Here is a 23,753-nt window from a genome sequence, read left to right as displayed (position 1 = left end):
GCCATACTGTGTAATATAAAGTATTAGCTAAAACTTGTGGTCATATGTTTTAGAATACTTTTATTTTTATTTGAATTAAGTAATTAGTTAAACTAATTGGTTTGTTGAGGCTGGGTTTCTTTTTTTTCTTTTTTTCTTTTTTCTTTTCTTTTTTTCCAGAGCTGGGGACCAAACCCAGGGCCTTGCGCTTGCTAGGCAAGCGCTCTACCACTGAGCCAAATCCCCAACCCTGAGGCTGGGTTTCTTTTGTAACAGCCCTGGCTGTCCTGGAACTCACTCTGTAAACCAGGCTGGCCTCGAACTCACAGAGATCCTCAGTGTTGGGGTTAAAGGTGTGACCACCATACCCAGCTATTTTTACTTTTTTAGTGTTTTTAAAAGACTTATTTATTTTATGTGTATGAATGTTCTCTCTGCATGTGTACCTGACTATGTGTGTACCTGGTACCCATGTCATGGAAGGCAGAAGGTATTACATGGATCTCTCAGAACTGCAATTTCAGACAGTTGTGAGCTGCCGTGTGAGTACTAGGAATCAAACTCAGGTGGGCTGGAAGAAATGGGAAGAAAGTCAGGAAGTCATCTGCTGCCAGCCCCGACCACTCTGCATGGTGACTGCCTTCCAAAGGACACTGCCTCACACTCAGCTCTGCCACCCTCTCCTAAGCGCCTACTCAGCGCTGATGGCCCACACCGCCATATCCCCTTTCAGGGTCTGTGAGGCTGTACCTCTGCACCCACAGGGCCACAGTCAGATGAAGTCTGAACTTTTCATCCACTGACTAAACTTGTGTACCAGGTTTCTCAGCTGGGTTAAGGCTGACTCACCATCCTGGGTGGGAGCAGGGGAAGCCAACACAAAGGCCCATTTTGTGGCAGAAGCTGTTCCCCGGGGAACCACGTTGTTCCAGTAAGTTCCTGGAGAGAATGAATATAAAAGTGGGTTAAGAAAAGAAAAAAAAAAAACAAAACAAACAAAAAGCGCTAACACTTCAGTTTTGGTTTTAGATGTAGTTGTCCTTCAAAGCTCTTACAGTGATTTCTAGTGTCCTTAAACAAAGTGGCATGAGCTACTTATTTCCCTAAGCATCATCAAGGAGAGCCGTGCCTTGCTCATTCAAGCCCAAAGAGGCTCCACAGGGGACACAGCTAGAGGAAATTCATCAAGGCAGCGTCATCCAGAAGTGAACACCCAGCTCATCTATGGATACAGCCAGCATGTTGCATGTTCAACAGTAGATGCTGCAGGTGTGGTAGAACTTTAAAAAAGGATACCCTTACTTGTACATGTGTGTGAGTGTACACACATGTGCTTCTGTAGGAGTGTGTTCCTAAGCATGCTCACCAAGTCCAGAGGAGGGTCCTGAGTGTCCTCCTCTGTCCCTTTCCACATAGGACTTTGAGACAGGTCTCTTCCTGATCCTGGGGATTGCATTCTCTTAGTTAGCTTAGAAGCCAACAGGCCCTGAAGATCCTCCTGCCTCTGCCCACCTATGCTAGTCACAGGCTTGCATAGGGTATCTGGCCTGTTATGTGAGTCCTGGAACCTGAACTCCTACCCTCACCTTCTTAGCTGCTGAGCCATCTCTACCCAACCACATACCCCCTTTAAACAACATTCTTTGTGTGAGCTATGTCCACAAGTGTGTCATAGCATGTGTCATGGAGATCTTTTTCAGAGTTACGCTTTCTCTTTTCCTCTTGTTCTGCCGGTGGACTGTATATGTGAGCGTCAGTCCAATTCTGTCACTGCCCCCCACTTCTTCACAGGCATGCTCCTGAGAGCCTCCACTGTATCTGGCTTTTTGTTGTTTGTTTGCTTGTTTGTTTGAGACAGGATTTCTTTACATAAGCCCTGGCTGTCCTGGAACTTATTAATGTAGACCAGGCTGGCCTTGAACTCGGCTTTGCCTACCTTTGCCTCCTGAGTGCTGGAATTAAAGGCATGTGCCACCATGCTATCTGGATTCTCACGTGAGTTCTAGGGATTGACTGAGGCTGCAGGTTTGTGTGGCATGTGCTTTTACTTGCAGAGCCATTTTCCTGCCCATCCCCGAAAGGATTGTGAAACTGAGCTAGCTCTCCATATGTCTTTGTTATGGCACACTAGGTTTCCATAGGGAAGTGATGGCACGCTGTTCAGACTCCAAGTTTTAGGAATGACAGGATAAAAAAGAAAACAGGAAGGAGAGAGATCTCTGTCACAGGCCAATCTCCCACTGGCACTGTATTATCCCAAGAGAAGGCCTTACAGCCATTCATTAAATGTTCTGTGAGTCCCTAAGTTAGATCCCCACCACCATGAAAAATAAGATAAACAAAGTAAAAATAATGTGAAAACTAGGGTAATTGACTTACCTATGAGACTTCCTTTAGCAACATGGAATTCATTCTTCCCTGAGGAGATCCACACACCACTCTTGTTAACCCCTAGTAGGCTGGGCTGGCACTGAAGCTGCTGAGACCAAAATGCCATGCGCAGTTTATCTGCAACCTTTTCCACAGGGGCTTGCGCGGCTGTCGCTACTGAGTGTGTGGCATGCATGATGGTCTGGAACAAGCTGCACTGGTCAAACACCACATAGTCCGTGATGCTCACCTGCAGGAAGGGAACCGGCTGAGCCCTGCTGTCGGCGCAGGCCCTGAGGCCCACCTGCCTCCAAAGGCAGCACCACATACAGTACCCGGGTGGCAGCAAGAGCACCGAGTGCCTGAGCCACACACACAGCTCTGCCAGGCCTGGCGTTGATAAGCAGCTCTTTATGCCCTTGGGCGGGCTCCTGGGAGGAGGAAAATGCTCTCATCTTATTTTACTCTCACACCACACGGCTCTGTTTTATGTATGTAGTATTTTGTGATCAAACAGCACCTACCTCACTTAAGAAACCTCTTATTCTAGTGAGAATGATAAAGGATAATTTTAGTGTTAAACCAGGTGTTTCCAATGACAACAATGCTTCATACTTAGAACCATAATACAAGCATTAAGAAAGGTCTATCCAGTGTGTGACGCTAACTTAAGCTATGAGCACGACTATTACAACCTGTATCAGATATCAGCCTAAGCAAGGAGACCCCAAGAGTCTGGAAGCCATCAGATGTGCGACTCCCCTCCACAACATTCCTGAAAAGGGTCTGTACAGACACCGCTAGAGACATCTATCTCCCAGAGGGAAGCTTCGCCATTGCTGGGCAGCCAATGCTGACAGAGTTCTTTTAAAAGATATCTATTAATGTTTATATTCTGGTGTGAGTGTTTTGCTTGCATGTATGTATGTACAACAGGTGCTTACAGAGCCCAGAAGCGGGTATCAGAATGCCTACAACTGGAGTGACAGAAGTTGTCAGTTGCCAGTTGGGAGCTGAACTGGGTCCTCTGCAAGAGCTGCCAGTGCTCTTAACCTCTGAGCCACCTCTCCGGCCCTGTGCCAAAGCAAAGCAGGTAGAAGCCTGGCTCAGCAGAATGCTCTGCAGTGTTTTAAAATTATATTCCATTTATTTCCATGTATGTATTATATATGTATGTGGGCATGCAAGCTCCAGCACGCACGCAGAGGGACAGCTTCTGGGAGCCACCTCTCTCCTCTGCCATGTGTCTAGGGCTCAGACTCGCGCTCAGGCTTAGCAGGCTCTCTCACATACTGAGCAAGCTCGCCATCCTCTTTAGGATTTTTTTTTCTTTTTTTCTTTCTTTTTTTTTTTTTTTTTTTTTTTTTGGTTCTTTTTTTCGGAGCTGGGGACCGAACCCAGAGCCTTGCACTTCCTAGGCAAGTGCTCTACCACTGAGCTAAATCCCCAACCCCCTCTTTAGGATTTTTGCCTGTTAGATTTATCACAGATATTGGCACAAACGCCCTATTCCTAGGATCTGTTCCCAGGCCACACAGTGAAATAAGTGAAAGTATTACAGGGAACTTAAATTTATATGAAAAAGACAAACAAGAAAGAAACTGCAAGTTAGTAATCACACACCCATGCTGCCCTTTTGTAGGAAGGAGCACAGCCCCACTACGGAGCCTGTGGCCACAGTCAGCCTGCTGAGCTCTGTGTCCGCCTGGCTGTGGCACTCCCTGGGTGCTGAGAAATGAGCTCCACTAAGAGATCCCAGCGCATATGCTGTGCAACTCGGGATCAGCACTGCTCACTGCAGACCTGGCAGTCACCATGCCAAAGCCACAGGCTAAGTCTGTGATACCCAAGAGTGACAGACATATGAGCGGGTCTCCAACTGAAAGGGAAAGGAAAGACCTAGTAGCCAAATATAATTGCTTCTAGACCCACAAAGAAAGTACAGGATGGAGCTGGAGAGATGGCTCAGTGGTTAAGAGCACTGGTTGCTCCTCCAGAGAACCTGGGCTCAATTCCCAGCACCCACATGGCGGCTCATACCTGTCTGTAACTCCAGTTCCAGGGCTTCTGACAGCCTCACAGACACACATGCAGACAAAACATTGATAAACATTAAGAAGAAGAAGGAGGAGGGGGAGGAGGGGAAGGAGGAGGAAGAAGAAGAAGAAGAGGAGAAAGAGGAGGAGGAGAGCACAGAACTGTTTCTCTCTGCCTCTGTGCTTCTGTCTGTTAGAGCTGTATGCATTATGAAAAAGTGACAGAGTTTCCTTTGTGCTGACTTTGAGGTCTGGGGGTGCAGCACCCAGCACCTCAGCAGGCAAATGCAACAGAACAAGGGCTCAGAGGATGAAGTGCTGAGCACACAGTGAGGACTGGAGTCAGGGTCCCCAGCATCCGTATAAGGCAGGCAGAGTGGTTTGCCTGTAAATGCAGAGCTTGAAGAGCAAAGACTGGACCCCTGGTCCAAGCTGGCTGGCTAAGACTAGCCAGGTCTGAGACCCTTCAGAGGGTAACGTGGATAGCAATCAAGTAGGATCCCCAACATCGACTCTGACTGCTACATGAATAGACACATACACAACCACACCCTCACATATACATATGCACACACATGTCCGTTATACATACACAAAAATCCCACCAGAATCTAGCACACACAGGTGTGTATATGCTTATGTGCTGTTTACATGTGTGTGTTCAGATATGACAGTTATTTTTGAATCATATAAACCTCAATATTAGAATATAAATTTTATATACATATACATGTATGTGTGTGTGTGTGTGTGTGTGTGTGTGTGTGTGTGAGAGAGAGAGAGAGAGAGAGAGAGAGAGAGAGAGAGAGAGAGAGAGATACGTGTTCATTTTCATGGGAAAGACTAAGGAGAGCAGCATGTTCCAGACAAGTCTCACGAGGCAGACCTGAGGGGAGGACTCGCACGCACATCTGTCAGAACCACCTTGGGTACAATGTGTGTGTATGGGACAGCTAAAAGCTTAGTTCTGAATGGTACCGAGACAGGAAAGTGGATGCTCCCCGCAAAATCCACTCAAGGTTGGGCTGGGACCACCCCTACTCCTCACAGTCCTCTCTTTTCCGACAGCATGTGGGGAAATGCTCAGTTCTTTGTTGAGATATCATTTACTCAAAGGCCTTTCAAGCAAGAAGAGATAGAAGAGTTTTAATTGCCGGTTGGGTTTCCAAACCTATTGTTTGGTCTCTTTTCTTAGCCTGTTTGTTCAGAATTAAACATCATTATTACCCGGGTCTTCAAATGGATGTCACTGGGTTTGTTTAGCCTATAATGGTGAATGCCTAAGTAACATTTAAATAAATACATTCCAGCCTGTATTAAAGTAAAGAAACCTTTTACGAGTCATTTCCTACGAGGGAAAGTTTTGGGTGTATTTTTAATATACCTCACTACAAAAGAGTCTCATCTATCAAATGGTAAAAGTAGACACTACTGTTTAATCCAATCTCTTAAGGAAAAGAGAGAAGGCAGAAAAGGTGGGTCTGTAAGTCCAAGAGAGTCCTATCAGTTACCTGCCACCAGTGATCATCATCTCCTTGGGGCTTCTTGGGAATCACGCCAGTTCTGAACCATAGCTTCCCATGAATGTCCAAGGCCCAGAGTGTGTGCTGATCTCCGAGAGTTATGCAGACAGGCTCCAGAGCTTGCCTTTCACTGGTAGTGAGAGAACACAGCATCAGCCCAACCTAGAAAGCACAGCATGCAGACGGCTGCCTCACTGAGAGCCTCTGAACAGGCTAAACAGGAGTGGGTTACTGAGTGACAAGGGAGGAGCTGAGCCTAAGATACACTGTATGCAACACTCACTGTCCAGACATGGCTGCTTTGGAAAGACACACTCAGAGAAGAAAGCTACCTGTCGCAAGTGAGCAGGCCCTCAGGTCAAGAGCATTTCCTTCCCCACGCACCAGGCTGTGGCGTGTGCTGTCACTGGCAGAGTATCATCTCTGATGAGTCTGTGCTTCATTCCCTCCTCTGAGGGTACCGTCGGCAGCCTTGGGGCTCGGGTGAGGCTGGCCTTGGCACGCTGCCTACTCAGCCACCGAAGGCAGGCAATGGACAGCTCCCCACTGCTTTGTGCTCTCATCTTGCTTAGTATTCTCACACCAACTGACACCCAACTGCCTGAGGCCTGACTCTCCACTGAGTTGAAGGAATTGAGTTCTGCTTATCTTGTACACCTAGGCTCCAGAGAGTGCTGGTTCCCAGCAGGAGATTTACTGGCTGAACCTAAAGCAACATCGTTCCGCTCTGGTATACATAAGCACGTCTTTCTTTCTTCTCGAGATGGCTGTGTATCCCTGGCTATCCTAGAACTTGCTCTGTAGAAGAGGCTATTCTTGATTTTAGAAATTAGTCTGCTTCTGCTTCCCAAGTGTTGAAACTAAAGGTGTGTACCACCACCACCTATCCCAAATCTTCTATGTTAAAAAGTAGAATATACAGTTCTGAACAAATTTCAACTGACTAGAATAAAAATACCAATAAGCGTTTGTGTCTAACCATGGCAATCTCGCAACAGAAACGTGACAGCAGGTGGCTCTGCATGGAGAATATGTGACCTAGTGACTCTCTGTTCCAGGACACAGTTTAATGGATTTTCTTACACACAAACAAACAAACAAACACACACACACACACACACACACACACACACACACACACACACACACACACACTGTTCTGCCTGGATGGCCAGAAGAGGGCATCAGATCTCATTATAGATAGTTATGGAATTGCTGGGAATTGAACTCAGGACCTCTGGAAGAGCAGCCAGTGCTCTTAACCTCTAAGCCATCTCTCCAGCCCACACACACTTTTTCGGAGACTTTTCCAAGGCTGAGGATGACTCTGAACTGAGGCAGTTACTGGTTGCCTCTGTCTCTAAGTGATGAGAGTGCAGCATGTGTCACTCAGCTGAGTTTATGTTCTACCAAGGATGGGACTCAGGGCCTTGGCATGCTAGGCAAATACTCCAGCAGCTGAGCTCTGTACCTCAACCCCAACACAAACGCTAATGTGCCCGCCCCTTTGGCAGTCTGCCAGCAGAGGAGCAGAGACAGTCTGTTGAGGCCACAAGACTTGTAGTTGTTGGTTTTGCTGGCAAAGGCTCACCTAGGTGGCTGGTCAGGAATAAATGTGAGTGCTCGGCCCATACCTGACAATGTCACACTTCCATTGTTCCCCTTCCGGGCAGAAGCTGCTCACACCCTCCCGGTACAGGAGGGCCCTCTGCTCCGTCAGTGCCCACACCACACTGTTCCGGGCTGTGATCTGGGACAGTGGGTAGGGACAGTCAACCTTCACGGCTCGGGCGCAGGGCCGATCCACGCTGAGACCTGTAGTGAGAGGGAGGAGCCCCAGACTCAGTAGCCACATGTCACACTCTACTTGGATCTGTGGTTTTCTTTTTTGGTACTTTTGCTATCTGTGGTCTTTTATAACAGATACCTTTTGAAGTACAACTGTTCAGGTAAAACCCCAGATTTATCATACTGCAAGGCTTGTGCAGAGTCAGAGCTCCAGGGAGCTTCCCTCACCTTCCCTTTGTGGCCTGTCAGTAATGTGTCATGGATCTAAATGACATCAAAGGCAACTACTGAGGGAGCAGGCTGGACGTAAATCCATGTAAATCCCATGTTCTGTAGCTTTGGCCAGCAAATAGGTCCTAGTAGTATAATCACCAGGTTATAAAGTACCAGCGGAGTTTGCAACTACGAGGACTCACCTACAGGACTTCTTTCTGTAAATTGGTGCCAACCACAGATTCTAATTCAGTAGGACAGGAAGGGGCAGGGTGATATGAAAACTGCTCTGGTGACTGCTGTGACACCATGGTTAGGAGGTCACCTGCTCCTTCCTTACATGTAGGTCCAAAGTATCCCCTTTCCGGCCATGACTAAAATCAAATGCCTGGGAAGCTGGATGTGCATGTGTGGATCAGAATAGCCTATTGCCACTGAAACACACAAGAGCTAAGCATGCTGAAGGCTAGAGCCCCACGCATGTCCATGAAGTTGGCAGTGCTGATGACCAGGTGACCTCCACACTGAGACAGAACCAGGTGGAGAACCACTCCTGGCTGATAGCTCACTCCAAAGATAAAGCCATGTTCTCAGAATCAGTATTAATGACTAGATCAATCTTCATGTAAATCCAATATGGCCTCTTGACAGAGCAAACAGAGCCCCTGCTCCCAAGGCCAATTCCCCCTGACAGTACACAGTGGCTCCCCCAAACCCCCACTGACAGTACACACACAGTGACTCATTACAGTGTATTTTTAATAAACGAGTCCCACTGTGCCAGGTCTAGCAGCTAAAAGTTTCCCTAAGGGCAGTTTTCTAGGACAAGTCAATCTGCCATTTACAGCAAATTAGTTCTTGTTGTTTTTCTCCCAATTCACATGTAAATACGTGTACAGGTGCTGGGCTTTGACCTAGCTGAGAAAAGGGAGATGTCTGTCAAGTCATGGCTGTCCTTCCGTGCCTGGATACACAGGGTATGCAAAGGGCACAGGCAGCAGCAGCAGTATCAGGCTCTGCCCACACAGCACCCTGCCCTGCACTCAATCATCTATTCATTCCTGTTCAGACCAGTCTGTGTCAGGGGACTTGCTCTTTCTTAACTTGGTTTTCTGTCTCTGCATCCTATGCAGAATGTGACTAGCTGCAGATTCAGCAAGTGACAAGGACTACCTGTCTGAAGGTACAGATCTCCATTGGTCCTGATGATCCAGGCTGTGTCATCACTCAGGGTCACAAACACAGCCTGGGGCAGAGCCTCGTACCAGTGTCGCTTCCCCTTGATGGTGACTTTGCCACAAGCAAAAGCACGGTTAGATTTCTGTTCAATCTTCCAGAGAAGAGCCCCTAGAAGAAAAAAATTCTACTCAGTGCTCAGCAAACATGAGATCCACCTACACAAATGCTCCATTCTCGGCCCTGCAAGGAATAGCTTTCTAAAATACATCTTGTTGCTTCCAACTCAGGAATAACCCACCATGCCAGAGTTTAAACCCACCAGCTGTATGCTGTTGGACAACACATGAAATGTGTCCAACTCACTTCTCTCAACTGAAAAGTGGGTTATTTCCACCGTCTGGGACTGATCTAAAGGCTAGATGTAAGAAGAAATCCACTACATAGCACAGATTGGGCAAGAGGCCGTCACTCATGTCAGGGGAGAGAAGTGACATTTCATTAGGTATGTGCTCACTGATGCATGAAGCACAATTAGTGCCAAACACTAACCTTGGACTCAAAGGGAAGGGCCTTTTCTGGATCACTTATGTGTATCTGAGTTGGGTCGGCATGCTTTCATTCAAAAGAATTCTGAGGAATAGATAAATGAAGTGAGAAGGGTGGGCAGCAGGCCAGAGGCACTGCGGGCGGAGGCTATGGCATTAGGCCAGGTGAGGAATACCAAGGAATGAATGAGCTGAGCCACCACAGCCACGGAGGGGTCATGCACACAGCTTTCTTCCCTGCCCTGCAACACCACAGGGCCTGAGGCATCATCCAAAGATGTGTGGGTCTCAGCTGAGAAAAAACGATCTCACAGAGACAGACAGCTCCAAAGACAGCAACCAAAGAATGGTTGGGAAAATAAAAATAATTACTACAATCAACAGAGAATCAACACTTCTAAATGGCTAGGAGGATGAGCCTAAAAGTATGTGACAGAAACAGGAAAAAAAAATGAAGACATACAATTACATGAGGCCAGCTAATGGCTATTATCTCTCCCAGTCTCCAGGGGAAAAATAAGTGCCAAGTAGACAGTGAACGAAAAGAGCAAACAACCAATAAACTTGAATACTTTAACAAGAATGCCCTTTCTTTTGCCTCCCCTCCATGCTTCTCCTCCACTGCTTCAGAAGAGCTAAACACATATCCAGCATTAGGAAAATGCAAATGAAGCATGGTGGGTTTATGCCTGTAATTCCAGCTCTTGGGAGGCTGAGGCAGGAGGACCCTTTGAGGCCAGCCAGAACTCCACAGTGAATTCAAGGTCAGCCTATGCTGTTTAGCCGGCCATGTCTAAAAACAAAACAACAGAAATAAAACCACTAACGAGTGGATAAGTCTCTACAGATAAGGGAGTTATCTCAGCCTAGCAGAACTGTATTGAAAAGAGTCTCTGGGGCTCAACAATGCACAGGAGTGGGAGGACCTTCGGTACTGTAGTCAGGGAAAGTGTGTGTTTCTGGAGCACATCCAGCACACGTCCACGGGTCTGTCTCCACTACCTCAGCTGCTTGACAGCAACACTGACAAACAGAAATACATGTCATTTCTATGAGGATGTAATGTTCCAACATGAGGAGAAAAAAAACCCTCAAAACTCAAATTGTTTGTATAGCTTACAAAAATATGTTCCTTGTGCTATTACTGCATCAATAAAGTAATAATAAAAACAAAAACAAAAAAAATCAAGCAAGTATGCTGAACACCCATGGCCCTAACGGTGTCAAAGGAAGCATTCATGGTCTTTACAGTATCCAGCTAAGTTGGCAGAAAGGCCGATCTGTTGACACTTTGCTGTTGCCAGAGAGTGCCCTGGGAGCTGGGAGCAGTGTTGGGGGTTGGGAAGTGGGAGCTGGGAGGCGAACCTGAAGGAGAGACTGCCATCTGCTGGACAGCATCTTCAAACCTCTGCCAGCGCAGCCCCGCACCAGGCAGGGCACTGCAGAACAGGCCACCTTTGTAGTCCAGGCACCAGATAAACTTTTCCGAGACCGCCAAGCTGAGGATGCCATAGCCAGGACCTGAGTAGCCCATCCAGCTCTCTGCAAACTAACAAGGACAGAGGCCAGTGAGTTCTGTGGCAGGGGACACTGCTGCCTTCATCACACTGTTACCAACAAGACAAGCGGGCAGGATATGAAAATCAAAGGATCATTGCGAAGCCTTGCCTACCCCTGCTCTCCTTGGATCCAGTCCCAGAAACATTGTGGAATAGGAGCTGTGGTCCTTGTGCAAGATCCTGTAGCATCCCTGGATAACTTTCTCACGGCATAGTACCCTTCTAAGTAACGCTCGAAGGTGTATCCAACCATTGTCAAAACAAGACATCGTCACCTCACAAGCCCACACTCAAGAGCCATACAACTGAGTTACACCCCTCCCACAGAAAAAGTTTGCAAAAGAAAACATAACATTTTTTTTTTGGTTCTTTTTTTCAGAGCTGGGGACCGAACCCAGGGCCTTGCGCTTCCTAGGCAAGCGCTCTACCACTGAGCTAAATCCCCAACCCCAAAACATAACATTTAAAGTAAGTTTATGATTTTACATTGAGCTATGATTATAGCTATCCTGGTGCATATGCCCTGCACAGGATACAGGTCACATAGGCTGGTAGAGCCTGACATCATATCAAAGGAGACCTGGCTTTATTCTATGCAGACCTTACTTTATACAAGGAGGTGTACTCATCAACATACGTGTGTAAATCAACTTTCTGTACACTTATGACAGATACACTCTGGGAACAGCATTGCCACCGTCTGCATTAGTTTTTCAATCCCTGTTTGAACCTTTGGACTCCTGGCCTGTTGTATGGGGACAGCTGGGGGAGTGCGAATGAAATACTGTCTGAATTTTGCATACTAAAGCTTTGTTGCTATTTTTGTCATCTGTATTACATGTATTTAATGTAACCATGTGCATGTACACACACATACATAGCACATGTGTGGCAGTCAGAAGACAACTGTGAAATCTACCATATGGGTCCCAGAGATGACACTGAGGTCTCTGTGGGTTTGGTTTGACGCCAAACCCACTGACCTGTCATGCTGGCCCCATAGGATTTGTTTAAACGTCAAAGTTAAATAAAGGTTTCCTTTAGACGTACGTGTACAGATAGCTAATATGGAAGCTAGTGTTATGAAAGAGAAAGGTTTCTACCTTTTCTCCACCTGGCTTTGTTCACCACAGCAAACTTTTCTCTTAGCCTTGCCTTCAAAAACCAACCAACTAGCCAACATTTCTCAGCTTTTCTGCTATTTGGAGCAAGACCAAGTACAGCAAAGCTTGGTAGACAACTTCAGAGCTCCAGGATCCTTTTCCATGGGTGAGGGCTTTCTTAAGCCAAAGTCCTAAGATAACCAACAGATGTGATCTGCCGGATAACTCTGTCAGATGATTATACTGCTGAGGCTTCCCATAGCTCTGCATGCGGCCCAACACCCTATCCCAGCCCCATTCAACTGAAAGTCTGAGCATGCACCTGGCTTCCCCGACAGACACGTGGAGTCACAGCTGGCTGCCACTTGCACTGAGCTCCCAGCATGAACACACATTGTCAGTTAAGAGCACTTAGGAAGCAATGCACCGAAAAGGTGAACGAAGAATGCTGAACAAGCTGCCCAAGTTCTGGCCCATTCGTTCTGAGATAGAACAGGAAGAATGGGGGAGGATGCGGGGCCGTTCTGATCTTTACTTGTAGAGTGACCTGGGGCACACACTGCTTTACTCTGCTGGAGCTCGGCTTCCTCCTCCGTCTAACGGGGGCAACCGCACTTGTGTCCTAGTTTGTTTGTTTAAAGATTTATTTATTTAATTTACGATTACACGGTCACTGTCCTCAGACACATCAGAAGAGGACATTGGATCCCATTGCAGATGGTTGTGAGCCACCATGTGGTTGCTGGGAACTGAACTCAGGAAGGAACTCTGGAAGAGCAGTCAGTGCTCTCAACTGCTGAGCCATCTCTCCAGCCCCTAGCTTGTTTCTAAAGAAGTGACTTCAGTGTGTGAAGTGCTCAGCCCAGAGCTGCACACAGTGCAAGCTGGTAAGCCTCACATGCTCTCAGCACTGACGGTGCAGTGGTAGGCTTCACATCGGCTACTAGGGAATATGCTGGTACATGGCTAGCTCTATTTGCTAAGGCTTACATGCCAAAGAAAATAAATACTTAAACATCAATTTTAGGGCTGGGCAGGGTGGCATGAGACTTTAATGCCAGCACTTAGAAGGCAGAAGCAGGTGGAACTCTGAGTCCAAGGCCAGTCTAGTCTACAGAATGAGTTACAGACCCTGTTTTTAAAAGTAATTTTAAATATAAAACTCCCAAGAACAATAAATTACACTAGCTTTGAGGCCTCACAGCAGACTGGGGGCTTTACTCTGCAGTGTGCCCTGGGCACTACGAGGATACTGCAGAGACAGCATCTCTGGAAAGGCCCTGATTCAGACCGATGCTCTTAGGAGTTAACAGACTGTGGGGAAGGCAGGAACTAACCACCTCCTCTGTGCTCAGAGCAAACAGTCCTTTGCACAGTGGCCTTCCAATGACCTCAGGCTACCTCAAGTGCCCACAATGGAGCTGAACGGGATCAGAAGTAATATAGTTCAAATGGTTCAGAGTCCCTGAATTGGAAATTCCCCCAAACCCAGACTTCAAAGCTGTGACTCTGCAGTACTACGCTCTCCATAAGAAGGAAAATGACTGAGTCTGCCATGGATGTTCTTTAAAGGAAAAGCAGTCGCCGCCACAACCGCCACACCAGTTATGCTTCCTGCATCAGCACACAGACCTGATCTGCCTTGAGCAGTGAGGTTTCCTCAGCACCTGGTTGGCTCAGGTCCTGCAGAGAACGACCAGCTCCAAGCTCTGTGACACTCGTCTCTGAGGATGAAGATGGGAGTCTGTGGGCGTAAATGTCTTCCTCATCACTGGATGTCACTGCCTGATCCTGGAAGGGTTGGTCCAGCCAATGTGCATGGGTGTTGGCCACCAAGGCAGAGGTAAGAGGAGTCACCTGTCCTTTCACATTTCCCATGTCACATTCAAAAGCAGGTGCTTCCTTCTGACTATCAGTTAGTAAATGCCAAGGATTTGAGCTCAGGTGGCTAGGGACCTCTGCCTGGGTCAGGATGTCTGCTTCTGGGCTGGCCTCCTCAGTGCTGACCTCATAACCTTCGATCTCAGGCAGCCACTGCTCAGCACCTGGGGGCCAGCTGAGGCTGGCAGGTAGCATACTTGAGTCCAGAAGTGGGGCTTCAGAAAAAGTGCTCTGGGGGTCACTGAACTCCATGGTGTCCACCTCCTGCTGCTCAGCAGAGCTGTTCTGTTCTTGCAGGCATAACTCTGTGTGTATTGCTGCATCAGCAGCAGGCCCAGGCTTCTCTTCAAGCTCTGAGGTGACGTCAGCATCTCCCTCATCCTCCCCTGGCTGCAAGGGTAAAGTCAACACTCCTTTGAGCAGGTCTGTGTCCTGTGTGTGGTCACACTGGGAAGCTTCCTTTCTAGGGCTATTTTCTTCATCCACTGGACTGGGGGTAGACCCAGGCACCTCCAGGTCATGGAGTGTTTGAGGGCCATTGTTGTCCTGTATGATCCCATCCAACTCACCACTGGGGCTGATCTCCTGGTCTGGCGGCTCTGTGCTCAACTGATCCACACTACTGCCGCTCAGAACACTTGAGGCCAAGGACACAAGGTCTGTGCTCAAGGACTGGGGGCTGTCAGCAGGGAGCTCGGAGCAGGGAGTTGACTCGAGGGAACTGTGGCAGGTGCTCTTGCTTCCGCCTTCTAATTTGAAATGAGAACACTCAAAGTAAGGCACGATCTACAGAAACAACTGAACTGAAAAGGCATCTGGCTAAGGAAAACATTACTGCAATGAAGGATATTTAGTTGAGTATAAATTAATCTTCATAGTCCCAGACTTGGTTGGGGAATAGAATTAGGAAGCTTATGAGTTTAGAGCTGGTCTGAGCTACATAGGAAGTGGACATTTCCCTGGACACCGATCTCAGTAGTGAACTGCTGGGAACGTGGAGCAGGAACTGAGGGTATGGTACAGGCCAACCTTGAAACTTGTCAAAACGCACGTGCTCACTAACGCTGCTGTCAACGCTGTGCAGCCTTTAGCTGCAGGCCTTAATAAGCTCCAAGGAGCGAAGCACTTAAAAAGTTCTATGTGGCCTGGGCGGTGGTGCACACCTTCAATCCCAGCACTTGGGAGCCAGAGGCAGATCTGTGTGAGTTCTGGGATAGCCAGGGTTACACAGATATCTACCTCAGAAAAAGAAAAAAAAAAGTTCTATGCTAAATCCCGTATCTGGTAACATGTCAACACAACTTGTAAGATACAAATACAGCTGCATAAATCCCTGTTTCAATGACTGTCCCACGTGTTTGCAGTGTCGCTGGTCTAATGAGTGGTATACATGGTAAGCCAACATCTTATATTAAGTATTACCTTAAATATTAAAGAGCAAGATCCAGACCCTTCAATCAGAGCCTAAGCATGTGGATAAATGCCTGCCCTACCGAGATGCTCATGAGTGAGTATGCACTGTTACTGTGCGGGGAGGAGTGCATTCAGTGTGTGAAGTCCTGTCTGCCAAGAGCAGCAAGCACCCCTTGGGTGAGAAGCATCACCCCTTGATGTGCACATCCCCAAAGGCTCTGGCCAGGGTACTGTACATGCTATGGGAGTAAGTGCGAGATTGCCCACGGACAGTACCTGGCTTGCGCTTCCTCCTCCTCTTCTTCACTTTGATAGGTTTCACAATAAGCTCCTGGTCAAAGTCTTCAGAGCTGATGACACTGAATCTCTGTGAGGATGGCTGACCACTGTGGCCCAGCTCAGGGGCAGCCTGAGATCCAGGCGGCAGCAGCCCGGAGCCACTGTCCGTGGAATTGAATGAACTGCTCCTGCTCCGCTGCTCACTGGCCACGGAGCTGGCCACAGAAGAGCCTCGAAGCCGTGCCTCGCACACAGTGCCTCCCAGGGACTTCTCCAGATGCTGTCCATGGACCTGCTCAGAGCATCGTGCCATCTCTGGACCGTCTCTCACTGAGAAAGAAGACATTGGTTTACTGCGGGCTCTTTGGGAGACGGCAAGGTATAGCACTTAGCCTGGCAGCCTGGGCACTGGCAGCCACGAAACACCCAGCTTCATCCTGCTAAAAACCCAAGCAATTCCAAATTCTCCAAACCCAGAGAAACTCAAAGGATTAGACAGGAGATTCCAGGGGACTTTGTGTTCAAGGAAGCTCACATAGTTAAGATCAGTAAGACAATTCACTGTAATTGTCTTCTGCAAACATCACCAGCAACAGGATACCACCAAATCTAAAGCACTTCTCATTTTAATTTTATAAACTTTTATAAATGTTTATATATCAAGAAGGGTATAGTTAAATTCCCTATTTACACTATGCCTTTACTATACCTTGATATTATCTAAGAGGTATTTAAAAATGCATGTGTCTTCTAATTAAATTCCTTGAAAGCCAAGGAGAAGATGTGAATTTCCCACTAGAATGGGCTCACAGCAGAGGACATGAGGAGGCCAGTGTGGATGCAGGCAGAGAGCAGGGTGAAGCCCAGTGTGGGACGTGAGACCCTGAGTTAAAGAGCCAGTAAAGTCCCACTGCAGCGGCCCCTCCCTCCCTTCAACAAAGCACTGAGGTGTCCAGGGCCAGAGCTCCCAGTTTCAACACCTCAACCGAAACTACTGTGCACTTTGACCAAGCACCTCTGGGGTGCTATGCACTGCACAAGGTGCTGGGTGACAGCCATCAAGAAATTTATTTCATGGACTCTTATCCTTGAGGCACAAACATTCTCCTGGGGATGTCACTGGGCTGACTGTGGGTGCCTGAGTATACACTAGTGAGGAGACAATGGGAGTGCTAGGTCTAAAGTTGTACCATGCTATGTGGAACTCGAGCAAAATGTAACTTCCAAAATTAAAATTAAGCAACATTTAAAATTCAAATTATTAGTAGCACTCACCATTTGAAGTACCTCAGACCACAGATGGCCAGTGACACCTAACAGACAGTGCCCACCTGAAGCCGTCAGCCCTGCTGATAAAGTTCTCCCGTGCAGCAGTGCCAGGTCACTGCTCTCTCCGTGAGCTCCACTGGGCCTTCTTCTACAGCTCATAAATCTTACATGCACTTCTTATAAGAATCCTGGTTTTGGGGGTTGGGGATTTAGCTCAGCGGTAGAGCGCTTGCCTAGCAAGCGCAAGGCCCTGGGTTCGGTCCCCAGCTCCGAAAAAAAGAAAAGAAAAAAAAAAAGAATCCTGGTTTTGGACTGTTCACCCCGACAACCCCCCCCCCCTCTGTTTGGGAAGGTAAGTGGTAATGGTAGGGAAAGGCTGTCATGCTGGCATCACCCCACAAGCAAGCTCAGCATCAAGCCGCAGCCACACCAAGCTGTTGAAACACTGGTCTGGTTCTTCGCTCACCAGCTGTCATACAGTGTGTGCTTAACACGTGCAAGGGCTAGGGCCGAACCCCAGCCCTGCAAAACCAACCGACCACGACAAGGCACAACGAGAGCCTGCTTCTGTGGCAGGTACCTGTGATCCTAGTGCTTGGGAGGCTAAGTCAGAAGGAATGCAACTTTGGGCCAGCCTGGGCTAAAAGATCCTGTCTAAATCAAAACAAATAAACAAAAACCATTACGGTTTGTATGAACCATAAAATATCCAAATCACAGGAGAAAATAACAACCCCAAAGGACAGTCTGTCTAGGGCAAGAGATGTATAGTAATTACAAATGTCATTGTTTTAAAACTGCACGAACCTAGGCCTCAGAGACATTAACCACACAGTGTCTCAGATAAGGCACCTGGATGAGTCAAGTGGTTTCTGATTTCTCCTTCCCATTCACCCAACCATCCATCTTCACACCCACAGGAAGCTCTACCACCATGAGACTGCCTAACACATCATAAAGCAAGTCACCTCCATGACAAGCAAGCCTCTAAATACCTCCTTGCTTAAGCAAACGCCAATGACGGAACTTTTATGGGTTCTTCAAGACAGGGCCTCTCTGGGTAGCCCTGGCTGTCCTGGATCTGCCTCCCTGATGCCAGGGTTAAAGGTGCACACGCAGCACTGCACCTGACTAAAAGCACACTTTCCTTACCCTAAGCAGGACAGACATTCTATCTAGAGAGCACAGGACTTACAGCACACACAGCACACTTGGCAGTTAATACAAACCTATGGATGCGAGTCCTTCAGGTCTGCTTGAAATCCTTATAATGTTCCTATCTCCCTTTAGGAAAAATATTTCATTTTCTGTGCAGGAAACAGACACAATATCACCCAGTCCTTCCAAACCAGCAACTGTGGCCTGTCAAAACAAACAAACATGCAACCAGGCAATAAACCATCAAATAATTGTAATTATTGGATTTTGTCATGGCAGTTCCTGGGAAACTCATAGAAGCAATTCAACCCTCAGCTGGACAGTATTCAAGATGTGGAACCTAGAGTCACGCGCATAACTTAGCAGTGAGATGCCATGATGGCTTGTGCACCCTCTCCCACCTCTCAGCCACTGCCATCCCCCTTCTTATGACATGAAGCTCACATTCTCTGTTAGGGAGGGGTTCTGGCCACTCTGAACCACCAGTCATCCTGCCCATGCTGTGCCTCACCGAAATGGAGTGTGTCAGGCCAAAGGCCAGCCCTGTTCATCAACCTATGCAGGTAACACAGTTTTTTCTCTATGCTGAGCTTCCTTTCCTACTCTACTCACTAGGCAGGCTCCGCCTTAGGAAGTGCCACTTGAACACTGTCATCCTGAGTGATTAACAGCGTAGGCTATAAACCTGTGTCCTGTGTCTCCTGTGCTACAAACCTGGACAGACTAGGAACGATCCATACACCACCCAACAAGTGTCCCTACTGTGTGCTTTCCTACAGGAGACTAGGAAAGCCTTGAAGCCCAAGGCTCTTGAATTGAAAGCAGGGAGGGAAATGGTCCCTCGCTAAAAGCAGATGGTACAACATACGGCTATGCTGGGTCCACACTAAAGCAACAGTTCTCGCTGTGCAGCTGACAGTGTGCACAGGAGATTAGTTCACTGCAGAAGACACGGAGCCTAGGGCCTCTGCTAATTTTCAGATAGCCCTGACAGAAAGCTGGAAACATGACATTAGATTCCAAAAGCTGCCAATCATGGTACTTCACAGAGGTGCAGACAGCGTCTGTTCACAGACACACTGTCTCCATTTCCCTGCCTAGGAAGTTAATTACACCTACACTGAGAGGCGCAGGTGAAGTGCTCAGATGAAAAGCTGATGCAGTTACAACATGTCTTAAAGCCAATAATTAACAAGCTCCCCAGAAACCCAGGAGAAAAGTTAAGTCACCCACAATGGGAGAAACTAAAGAAACAAATGCAGGGCTAGAAGGTGACCCCTAATCCAGAACCACTGCGCCCCACTCAGGCAGCTCTGAGACTTCCGGGGCCAAGTTACCTCTATACCAAAAGTGTTACCAAGCATGGCCAGTAACTAGAGAGGTGTCAGTGGGAGCAGATAGTTTGGTTCTCTGGGGACACTCTCTCTAGAGATGCTGTGCCACAGGCACACGGAGCTCATGTGGAGGCAAGAGAGCCTGGCCTGGATTCTGGAGGTAAAGAGTCGTGAGTAGGGCAGGCCAGAAGTTCTGATCTTAGCTTTGTTTAAAGTCCAAAATCAGCTTCTGGGAGTGATCTGTTTTCTACCATGATTTAATGGTACTGGAAAGTTGCCAAGATACAACAGTTAGTTTCTAAAAAGAAAGTTGGGGGTTGGGAATTTAGCTCAGTGGTAGAGCTCTTGCCTAGCAAGCACAAGGCCCTGGGTTTGGTCCTCAGCTCCGGGAAAAAAAAAAAAATTAAAAAGAAAGTTGGGGGGGGGGCAAAATAATATGTCTGCCTTTGGATAAGAAGCGAAGGGGAAAAACGAAACAAAACAAAAACAAAAAATGGGAGAGCGCAGTGGACAGGAACCCGCTCCTGAGAGGCAGCACTCCCGGGCAGGAGACAGTCCTCAGAGTTACTGCGTCTGTCACTGAGTTCTCACGGGATGGGATTATACAGTAACTGGTGCTCAGGAAGCACATGGTCCAGAGACTCAGTAGCACAGTGTAATCCCAGGTACTCGGCAGGTTGAGTCAATGCAATCAATCCGAAGTCCAAGGCCTACCTGGGCTACAGAATGAGCTCAGAACAGCCTGGGGACTGAGTGAGTCCCTGCCTCAAAATAAAAATGAAAAACAAAACAAAAACAGCTATACAGCTCCATAGTAGAGCATTTGCTTAGCATTCACAAATAAAATGCAAAGCTGAAACAAAACACACAAACTACACAATTGAGGGGTGAAGCTCAGAGGAGGCAGAGCATGGGATTAACATGCACAATCAGCCTGAATCTAACAAAAGAAAATACACACACACACACACACACACACACACACACACACTCATACATGGAAAGGAGAGAAAAGGAGGGAAGGCTGACCGGTGTGTGAGGCTTGGCAGGCAAAGGTAAAGGTACTTACCATCAGATCAGATATCTAAGTTCAATCTCTGGGACCCAAGGTGGAAGGAGAGAAACAACTCCCACAAGTTGTCCTCTGACCACATAGGTGACAGGACATGCAGGTGTGATCACAAGTAGGCACATGGAAGTTTGCATACACACATGAATAAGTGGAATTTAAAAATGAATCAAAGATTATAATGAACAAGTTTAACTGGGGCCTAAAAAACCCCCAAACATCTAATTTCTTAGTAGAGAAGGACAATGAATATCAAAAAAACAAATTTTTTTAAACCAAAATATTACAGAATTCCATTTGCTTTCCTTGGTTGTCTCAAAGGGAAGAATGAACCATAGTTGACACTGCTCCTTCCATATTCCCAAGGGCCCAGTGGCTGAGCACTTGTGGACGTGCACCCTCCTCTTGCCCTGTGACCCCCAAAGACAGGTGTGGCTCTCCCACATACCTGATTGACAGTGTCCAGAAGATAGATACTGTACTCATTCCAGCTCAACACCCAGCCCTCTCGGAAGAAGCAGGAGACAAGCCCCAGGTGTTTCTCAGGAGCGCTGCAGCTCCCCCCATCAGAGGGCTCCAGACGAGGGTAGAGCTCAAAAGGTGTGACTCCTCCAGCAAAGACATCCTTAAGGATGAACGTGGCCTGAACGGTCCCGTGGACATCAGCCTTCCACAGCCGGAGCCCAGGCCGGGCTGCGTACAGGGTTAGATCGCTTTGCTTACACAGTCCTGGTATAAAACAAGCACCAAATTTCCCAGTACTAAAATTGGAAGAAAAAAATGAAAAGAAAAAAAAAATACAGGCATGGACTAACTGGAAGTGATTTCATTGTCAATTCCTGATGTGAACTCTAAGAATCTACTGAACAGCACGTCATTGCTTTGCTTGTCCTTTCTACTGTTGGTTGGTCACTAAGTCACACTGGCATCCTTGTGCCCAGACTCCACGGTGCTTCACAAACACACACCAGCTGTATCATCAACAGTTCCCACCACAGCTTGCTGAGTCTCACACTTCATGTGCATTCTCCCTTTAATCCTGACAGCAACCCCACGAGGGAAGCCGCTACCACTTCTGTTACATTGCAAAAGCTGACACGTCCAGGGTTGCTCCTGCTATCCCTGCTCCGCCATGTTGCTCCTTCTATCTGATGCCTACCATCGCTCCCTAGCTTCTTGAATGAAAAGCTTTACTCACATTGGGAGGAGCTCGTCTGTGTCCCCACCAAGGGTACCAGTCTCCCTTCCCATCCTCATGCTTGGTAGTATTTTCTTATAACACACACAGGAGAGCAAGTGTGGGAGCTGAAGAGACTGCCCAGTGGTTAGGAGCACTGTTGCTGTTGTAGACAACCCAGGTTGGGTTCCCAACACCCACATGGTGGCTCACAACCAGTGGTAGCTCTTGTCCAAGGGATCTGATACCTATTTCTGACCTCCATTGGTTCCAGGCACTAATCACTAATGTACTCTGTGTGTGTGTGTTTGTGTGTGTGTGTGTGTTTGTGTGTGTGTGTGTGTGTGTGTGTGTGTAAATCCAGACACAACATTCATACACATAAAATAAATAAATCTTTAAAAAATAAAGATGGTGGGGTTGGGGATTTAGCTCAGCGGTAGAGCACTTGCCTAGCAAGCGCAAGGCCCTGGGTTCGGTCCCCAGCTCCGAAAAAAAAGAAAAAAAAAAAAAAAAAGATGGTTTAGCTGTTCAGAGCATTTGTTGCACTTGCAGAGAGCCGGTATAACCACTGGCAACTCCATGGTGTTCACAACCATCCATAACTGCAGTTCCATGGGATCCAATGCCCTCTTCTGCCCTCCATGGGCACTAAGCACACGATACAAATATGCAAGCAAAACACACAGAAAATTAAGAAATCTAGGTAATGGTGGTGCACACCTTCAATTCCAGCACTCAGGAGGCAAGAGGCAGGAAGACCTCTGAGTTTAAGGCCAGTCTGGTGTACAAAACAAGTTCTAGGACCAACAGGACTTTACAGAGATACCCTGCCTCAAAAGTTGTATTAAATAAATAAGTAAAAAATGAATAAATCTAACAAAATATTTTTAAGAGTATGTGCAACAAATGTCACAAAGCCTAACACAATGGTTCCCAACCTTCCTGATGCTGCGGTGACCCCGACCATAACATTATAGTCACTGCTACTTCATAACTGTCATTTTACCACTGTTATGAATTACAATATAAATATCTGTGTTTTCAGATGGTCTTAGGCAACCCCCGTGAAAGGGTTGTTCAACCCTAAAAAGGTCTTGACCCGCCTATGTTGAGAACCACTGGCCTCGTGGGGTGTGCACCAAGGACCAAGTGAGAAGCTGAACTACGCATGCACTCTGTGCTTCTGATGACTCACCCTGGGCAAAATTCAGAGCACCGGGCTGTTTTGTATCAATCTCATTTTTATTGATACTTCAACACTAGTTTAGCACTTTCATTTTAATAAATGATGCATGTGTATAATTTTGCATATTCTAAATTTAGGGATAATTTAAAAATTTTTAATTATGTGTTTTTGCACGTTATTATGTGCATGTGAGAGCAAACAGTACAGGTCAGAGGAGGGCACAAGGATCCCCCGAGACTGGACTTAGGCTGTGAGCCGTCATCCCATGTGGACGAAGGGAAAGGAATGCAGATCCTCAGTATGAACAGGTACGAGCTCTTAACTGTTACAGCTCTACACATACATAAACACAAAGCGTGTGAGCGTGCGCATGAGCGCGCACACAGACACACACACGCATGCATGCACATGCACATACACGCATATGCACGCACACACAAGCACACACACACACACACACACACACACGCACACGCAAGCACACTCACATGCACACGCACGTATGCTTTTTGGCAATTTAAAGTAATTTGTCTTTTATACTTACCCAGTGTTCTGAGATTTATCTTTGACTAAACAACAGTAAAGTGCTTATTCATTTTCACTGCTGTATAGTTTTTTCACAACTTATTCAATTTTAACATTATCTCTTTTTTTGAGCTAAGATCTCATTATATAGCCCAGGTTGAACT

The 23,753-nt window shown here is 47.2% G+C and overlaps 1 protein-coding gene across 8 annotated transcripts in view; it reads right to left on the bottom strand.

The window, feature by feature from the left end:
• Positions 1-23,753, bottom strand: part of Tecpr2 (tectonin beta-propeller repeat containing 2) — a 102,475-nt gene that overhangs the window by 24,271 nt on the left and 54,451 nt on the right. For 6 of the 8 annotated variants that reach the window (XM_087553550.1, XM_087553554.1, NM_001427221.1 and 3 more), the window contains 10 exon segments: positions 21,147-21,459; positions 18,367-18,499; positions 15,866-16,198; positions 13,928-14,925; positions 10,999-11,182; positions 9,083-9,256; positions 7,543-7,723; positions 5,897-6,038; positions 2,359-2,599; positions 829-918 (listed from right to left, as the gene is read on the bottom strand). In XM_087553550.1, the coding sequence (XP_087409676.1) occupies positions 829-918; positions 2,359-2,599; positions 5,897-6,038; positions 7,543-7,723; positions 9,083-9,256; positions 10,999-11,182; positions 13,928-14,925; positions 15,866-16,198; positions 18,367-18,499; positions 21,147-21,459 (2,789 nt within the window). 8 annotated transcript variants of the gene reach the window in all.

This window comes from Rattus norvegicus, chromosome 6 (genome assembly GCF_021556685.1).
Source record: "Rattus norvegicus strain SHRSP/BbbUtx chromosome 6, alternate assembly SHRSP_T2T, whole genome shotgun sequence".
Lineage (NCBI taxonomy): Eukaryota > Metazoa > Chordata > Mammalia > Rodentia > Muridae > Rattus > Rattus norvegicus.
Note: the sequence above shows the minus strand (reverse complement) of the source record. Positions and strands in the feature narration are given on the sequence as shown.